Consider the following 7,954-nt stretch of genomic DNA (forward strand, 5'->3'; position numbering starts at 1 on the left):
CCATGGATTCTACCATCTTGTGTGCAGATAAGTTTGTGAGAATGTCCACAAGCAACCTGTTTTACACCAAATGGAAGGACCAAAACCGGAATGTTCCGAAACATGGTTACAGAGTTGCATGAAAAGATTTTGTTTTATGCGCCCAACCCAAGTTAACTAGATTGACCACCACCCCAAGCGTATAAACCTCCTTTTGAAGTCAAAGCAGGTGACATTTAAATGATTATCAGATAAGCATTTAAAGGAAATATTACACATACAAATAGAGTGTTTTTTATTCTTTTTTATAAGATAGAAACGTAAAAACTACCAAGTTATTATCCGTTTAATTTATAGTATTAGTAGTATTAAAATCTAAAATTGTTATTGTGTTTCAAAGTATTAAAAAAAGTGCAAGATATTCAAATAAGTTCAAAACATAAAAATAAATCCAAAATAAAATATCAATTTAATTTTATAATGTAATATTACAAGTAACAAATATTACACTCAAAATGTTATTATGAAATTAAACAAACTTAAAATACATTATATTTAAAGTTATTTGATATTTTCTAAGACCAAAATGGTGTCGGTTTGTAGAGATTTAACACTCTAGAACCACAAACATAACTCGTCACATATAAATGACCCCAGTTGCATCACTCTTCACAACCTTTGTTATTGATGTCTTAAAAATCCTAGTTAGCCTAAGCTTAGGGATAGATAGACCATTTTATAGACATGTCCAATTAAACTATAGGTTACGAATGTTAAAGAATTAGCTTCGTTACTAGACTCGGTTATTAATTTCAGTTAATTCTCTGTTAGTGTTTTATTTTCACTCAATATCATATTATCTCACTATGAATATATTGGTTTTTCAGTTTAACAAAATTCATTAAACATTTCAAATAACTATTCAAGATTATATGAATGAGAAGAGCAATAATATCCTAGTTGAGTTAATCAAGTGTTGTGCCAAGAAACAGAACACACTAGATATAAAAATGAAGAAACCCTAGTCAATGCTTCTTAAGATTAAGAGACACTAATTGATTTAGGCCCTAAAATTAACAAAGAAGTTGTGCTAGCATCCATGCTTGTACAAGGAGATTAGAGAACTAACCAGTGAGTGCATACTCAGGAGCTAAGAAACTGATGGTGCCTGCTACGCGTGTATGCAAAGAATCAAGAAAAGAAACATAAAAAAAAAAAGAACTTAATTAATCGACTAACAAGAAGACTTACTGGATCAGTGATTTTACAAAGTCAAAAGCATCAAAACAAAATAAAACCCACCGATATTAGAATATGAATGAATTAGGGCTCACCTGAATTTGAGATCTATCCATTCATGTAAATGTGCAGAGACATGCTCACTCTCAAGAGCCATGCGATGCTTATGCACAAAATCAACAGGGTTTTCGGCCCAAAGAGGAAGCTTAACACAATCGGACGTCATCGATGGAGAAGTGCAGAGTTTCTCTCTCTCTCTCTCTCTCTATCTGTCTCTCTCTCTCTCTCTCTCCGCCTTCACCCGTGTCTATAGTCTTCCTGAGTTTTGAGTACACACAAATCAATTGAACATCGATGGTCGGCGTGAGCGATGATTGAACATCGATAAAGACTTACATAACAGATGAACCTTCGATTAAACTTTCGATAAAGATTTGATGATAGAGACTTAAAGTTATGGCGATGGTCGATGATTGAACATCGATGGTCGGCGTGAGCAGGAGTCGAGCAAAACCAGCGAATCGATTGAACAGGGAGAACAGATTGAGGGAGGGAGGGTTATGTGATACGAACTCGAAACCCTAGTTCAAGCAATAGTCGATTTTGTGGCCCTATGAAGCGATAGAGATCGATCTATGGAGGATGTGCGTCGTTATTTGAGGGTTGAAAAAAAAAACCTAGTTTCCTAAACTTTGTGAGGACGAGGTTTTCTAGTTTTTAGATTCCTGCAAGGTATTAAGGAGTGGTGGAGAAGCGGATCGGAGAGAAGAGAGAAGGAAGGAGAGGGGAGAGTAGACTGCGAAGATGAAAGATAGAAAGAAGGTAGAAGACCGGTTTTCAAAATTTTGAGGATTTCGTTTCCCCCTCTGCTAAACGCGCATTTCATTAAAATTATAAAGTGGCAGGTATAGAGGACGCGCGTTTAAAAATAAAGCTCCCTCTGTGTTTTAAATTTATTTTCTATAGACACTAATTTAAGGGCACACAATAATGCGTGATATAAATCCTTAAATTTTTTGAAGAGATGACACTTTTTTATTGTCCCTCTCTTTTGTGTAACATAAATCAACGAGTTTCGTGGTTTGCGCGTCGTAAAAGGATCTTTTTCTTGTAGCGTCGGGGTGTGCACATGCAAGCTTCTTACCAGATTTATCTCGATGCAATTTTTTTCACGATGTGGTGCAGTGTTGGATTATCTGGCATTTCAGAAATGCAGTCCTTTTTAATTCTTCTCGGTTAAAAGATGGGAGATTTATGAGATGGAGTGGTTTCTCAATCTTTTTTTATGTGGGTGAGAAAATGAAATTGAAAGTTTGCGTGATGTTTGAGCTTTTGGTGGCTATGTTTCTTTGTGTTTCATTATTGTTTTTTTTTTTGTTGGAGTAATGCTATTCGGAAAAAGAAATTGAAAGTTTTTTTTTCCCTGATTTAACCATTTAGAGTTTGATTATTTTTTCAATAAAAAACATAATAACATGGCATAAAATTTTTTAAGTAATCATATAACTTAAAATTCTATTGAAACCACTATAACTTTGGATGTTTTCCAAGGTTAACCATCCAATTAGCCTTTTTTTACGATTTAACCATCAAAATTTAGAATTATTTTAAAAAAACAACCTTAATTGTATATGTCAATAACCATAATTTTTTTCTAAATCTCCCAAATAATTTCGATATTCATCTTTATATTCATAAAATATTACGCACTTGAAATCCTTAGAGTTTTAAAGTATAATGACTTAGGAGGGTAATAAGGTTTCCAGTTTGTCCGTATTAGATCACTAAGGTTTTCTATGTGCGTATTAGACCAATATGGTTGTTATTACCGTTTAAAAATAGTCCTTTTACCGGTTTTAACCGGTAAAAATGACTATTTCTAAACGGTAATAACAACCATATTTGTCTAATACGCACAAAAAAAATCTTGGTGACCTAATACGGACAAACTGGAAACCTTATTACCCTCCTAAGTCATTAACCCTAATTTTAAAGACAGTGAGAATATATAACCATCAACAGTAAACTACTTCGTTTATAACTCGCGTCGTCCCATATAACCTGTTACTCCTCTATATGGCGAAGCTCTTCATCTATAGTCATCCATTTGGGGACATCCGATAAAATTGGAAGGATACAGAGAATATTAACATGGCCCCTGCGCAAGGATGACACATACAAATCGAGAAATGGTCCAAAAAAAAAAATTAACCCTTCGTCGCCTTCTCTGGAACCCTAATTCCCTTTTCAAATGCTAATAGAGTTCAATTGCAATTCTTACGTTTCAGTAATTCATCTACTGAAGTCATGATCAGACAACATGTGGATTTTATGGTCAGATTGATCTTCTTGCTGATGTCTTCAGTCATTTGTGGCAAGTAAGGGTGATCTTTCTTTCTATAAAGTCTCCTTTAAGTTTTTTACTTTTCCTGTCATTAAGCTTCATGTTTTATAAACTTTCGTTTATGTGTTGTATATAGTCTTTATGTGTTTGTTTATGTGCTGATTTTTTTATTCATTTTGAAACTTCAGTTTCTTAGTTCATGTTGTGGCTTTGCTTTTTATAAAATAATTGATAATAGACATCCTCTGCAAGTCCCTGTTGGTTTTACATTTCCATTCGTTATCAAATGTAGACATTGATGGGAGGTATCAAAGTGAGATTGTTTTTGTACACATGGATGTGTTCATGTAAACATCTAAATGACTAAAAAGAAGTTATTGATAAAATGTTGCATATTTATGTAATGAAGATCATCAATCATATGAGTTTTTGGATTTAGAAGTTTTGGAAGGGTTGTGAGATAAGTTTAAATGGAAGCAACTATTTTCAGTCAAACAAATCAGTCAGATTAATTAGTAAGCATGCTTTCTAAATAATCAGGGTTAATGATTTAGGAGGGTAATAAGGTTTCCAGTTTGTCCGTATTAGGTCACTAAGGTTTTTTTTGTGCGTATTAGACCAATATGGTTGTTATTACCGTTTAGAAATAGTACTTTTTACCGGTTAAAACCGGTAAAAGGACTATTTCTAAACGGTAATAACAACCATATTGGTCTAATACGCACAAAAAAAACCTTAGTGATCTAATACGGACAAACTGGAAACCTTATTACCTTCCTAAGTCATTATCCCGAGTTTTAATGGATGCTTATTTTTCTGAATCAATAGCTCATTATATAAGTAAAAAAAGTAGTACGAGTATATATACATAACATATTATATATAGATAAGTATCGATGATTGCATAAATAATAGAATATACTTGAATATACCTCTTGGCGTTCCAAAAATTAAATCTACCAAGCCTTTTCCAAAAAAGTTTTTCCGTTCCAATTTTTTTTCGTTAATTAAAAACAAATAAACTCAAATTGCAATAATCTTTATAAAATTTGATTTATTAAAAAGTAAAAAGTCATAACTTCATCTACCATGCCTTTTTCTATAAATTTTGATTTATTAAAAAAGTTCAAAATATACAGCTTCATCACATGTTGTGAAAGGAGCCATGACAAATAGATAGTCATGACGCATATTGATATAGCTGGATACGTCTCCATCTATGTTGATCCATTGCCACTTGTCAGGAAAAATGACTTACATACTGTGTGCCCTTAATTTTGAGATCTTGATATAGATGTCATACCTTGATATACATTACACTGCATTACACGTCATCAATACATGTAGTGTATTATTGTACACAAATACACGAATACAACTTGCATATGTAGAGTATATGAGATTCGATGAAATCTGCTTTGGAGATTCTAAATTATTTTATTTTTTATTCTATATTATTCATTGGATATCAATTTAAGAGTTTTATTGTTTTCATAGTAACTTTGACTCTAAATTATGTAATAATTTCGATACTTTGTTTTAAGAATGATGCGCGTCAGAAGAGCCTAAGCATAATTAATAATGTCATTATGTTTAACTCATGGAGGTTATATAAACATCGATATCTTCATGTAATAGAAAAAACAACGTAATTAGTAAGTATGTATGATATTTGTTCCTTCGAACCACGTGATTTTCAATACCTTTTATGTTATATGAAAAGTGAATAACATAAAATTTTGAGAAAAATTATTTCATATTACACTAAAACATTTCAATACAGAAAACAATACATATATTATGAAATTAGATTCGTCCTCACTTCCATCAAGAACACGTATCACACATGACTTGCTTACAACAGAAAGAGCATGTATTTGTAATAAACTTATTCGTAGGACGAATTTATGTAGTCAACACTTTTATAGTTTCTTTCCATGATATCATCTTCATGGCACGATGTATCCTGCAACGAGCAAAAAATGACCAATCAATATATGAGTATATAAGAATGCAGCATCGAAGGACAGACCCCTAGGAACTTTCCCAAATGGTGGCAAAATATTCTCAAATGAAAGTTTCAGGAAAAAGAAACATTTAAATACAATCGTCTAGGTTTTCATTGACTAGTTTTCTTTTCTTTTTATGATTTTTTTATGCATGAGTAAATTTAAGAAAAAAAAAAGAAAAAGAAGGGCTTGTAAGCGTTCTTTTTTCTATAAACTATTGTTTTCTCGCATAATCAACATATTTAAATGAATAACTTAACGATGTGAAAGTCTACTTGCATTTAACCGATTAAATACAACATAATGGGATAGATGTTGGGTTCATGTATACCAATATTATGTCATTTAGATCCATTGACGTAGTCTTCAAAAGAATTGACTTTATTAAATAAAAAGTTTTAACAGCATAGCTTGTACATTGTCTGTTTGTCTTCTTACTCGTTGTATTGTAATCGCTAATTAATATATTGAATAGTTATTGGATTGTTCAATGAAAAAAATTAGTTGTTAATATATGTATTTCACCAAGTTTTTATAAAAATAAATCATTATAAAAAATAATAAATATATATAAACATTTAAATGGTTATTTGACATTTGATTAAACACAATAAAATTTAATGCATTTCAAATGCCCTAAAAGAAGTTGATGCCTACACTATGAGTGTATGCGTATCCATAAATGCAAGTTGATATGTCAAAAATCAATACAAAGCATGAATTATTCAAGAAAAACACATCACTTACTCCCACACTTCTTCCCGATTGGCCTCTTTTTGATGTTACATCGCTTAGGGATGCCTATCGCAATAGCAGGCTTTATACCAGCTTGGATAGCCAATGGAGAAAGCAAAACCGCACAAAGACACTTTGGTGCAGTATTGATTAAAGCGTTAACCTTGGTACAACACATTGGTGGAACCTTAGCCTTGGCATTCCCACCTGCAGCCAAGCATGGGCTCAAGCTAAGGGCAGCAGACCGAATAGGTGTTTTTCCACACTCACCAGCTCCATCGACTTCTAGAACAGAAGTTGATGCAGCCAAGAAGTACAAAATTAATAGAGTTGACAATGCAAAGCATGTGTTTGATGCCATTGGAGTGTAAGTTGTTGAAAAAGGTAAAGGTTATTGGTTTAGTTAAATAGATGAATTGGCAATAGGGTGTGAAAAGAGAAGGTTAGTGGGGTGGTTGTGGGATTATACGTGGAGGGAGTATGTGGTTGTGTTAAATTTCTTGTAGTCACTTTATAAGTGTAATGATTTTAAAGATGGTGGTACATAACGTTTAGGTGACATAAGGGTATGCTCTTTCGTTTAAGTAGTGCCTTCTTATTTCCCAATTCCCATACTTATTAATATGTAGTATGTAGACTTTAACTAATTTACTACTAGAAGGGGAAAGAAACTTTAATTATGTTACATTTATAATACATATATTTTTATCTTCAAAAAATTTGTATACACAAGTGTGTAGTTGTACAAATAAAATTTGTGTTTGCATTATATATTCTGGATTTTTTTTCTACGTAAAGTATAATGAAATTATTAAAGATGTAACTTCCCAACTTTTATTTCACGTATTATATTTATTTAAGTGCAATTGGAAACTGCTGAAGTTTAGTTGAGTTGGATTATTTATGGTGCGTTTGGTTGTGGAAACTTTTCCAATTTTCTAGGAAAATTTTCCAAGAAAAACGGAAATTCTGAAAACGCGTTTGGTTCGTTTAGTTTTCCAAAGTTTTCTAAGAAAATGAAAATTTTCAGTTTTCCAAATTGTATGTAAATTAGAAAAGTTATTTTTACAGTTTTTCAAAGTTTTCCAAATTTCTAAAATGAAAAATGAAAACTCCACCCCTTCCAACCAAACGTGTTTTCATTGAAAATTAAAAATGAAAACTCAATCTTATTTTCTGAAAACATTTTCATAAAAAATAAAAACAGTTTTCCACAACCAAAGACACCCTTAGTGATTTATAAATTAATAAGTCTAGTGATTTAAAATTTTCTACATGGAATAACTTTCAAAATCATATCATTATTTTTTTTCATGGCCATGGTACCCTCTACAGCTAAAAGCCTTAAGGGCATGCCCTCAAGGCTCAATGGCTTCATCATATGGGCTACCTGTTAATTACTGTTAATTACTTAATGGACTAAAATAAATAAGAGGAAAAAGGGAGCCCAAATTGCCTAACCTAGACAATAAAATAAAATAAAAATGCTCGATGCTTCTAGCCTTCTCTTTCACTGGACCAGTGTCCCACAGACTCCAAAGAAGCAAACAAAAAATCGTATTTTCTCTTTGTCCCTAGTCGTTTGTAGTTTGTACACGGTAACAAGAAAACTATTGTAACTCGATAGTCTTATTATTCTTTGTCTTTA

General features: G+C 32.1%; 1 protein-coding gene and 1 non-coding gene across 2 annotated transcripts; one reads left to right on the forward strand and one right to left on the reverse strand.

Moving 5' to 3' along the window:
* Nucleotides 1-3,316: 3,316 nt before the first annotated feature.
* On the forward strand, nt 3,317-3,422 carry LOC111913391 (U6 spliceosomal RNA). Its single transcript, XR_002857520.1, has one exon. It is a non-coding gene; the product is annotated as a U6 spliceosomal RNA (small nuclear RNA).
* A 1,877-nt stretch (nt 3,423-5,299) lies between these two features.
* LOC111913385 (non-specific lipid transfer protein GPI-anchored 15) lies at nt 5,300-6,689 on the reverse strand. Its single transcript, XM_023909101.3, has 2 exons — nt 6,319-6,689; nt 5,300-5,528 (listed from the first exon to the last, which is right to left on the reverse strand). The coding sequence occupies exons 1-2, from the start codon at nt 6,665-6,667 to the stop codon at nt 5,512-5,514; spliced, it is 366 nt and encodes a 121-aa protein (XP_023764869.1). The 5' UTR covers nt 6,668-6,689; the 3' UTR covers nt 5,300-5,511.
* Between the last annotated feature and the right edge of the window lie 1,265 nt (nt 6,690-7,954).

The sequence above is a fragment of the Lactuca sativa genome, chromosome 5 (genome assembly GCF_002870075.4).
Source record: "Lactuca sativa cultivar Salinas chromosome 5, Lsat_Salinas_v11, whole genome shotgun sequence".
In the NCBI taxonomy this organism is placed as follows: Eukaryota; Viridiplantae; Streptophyta; class Magnoliopsida; order Asterales; family Asteraceae; genus Lactuca; species Lactuca sativa.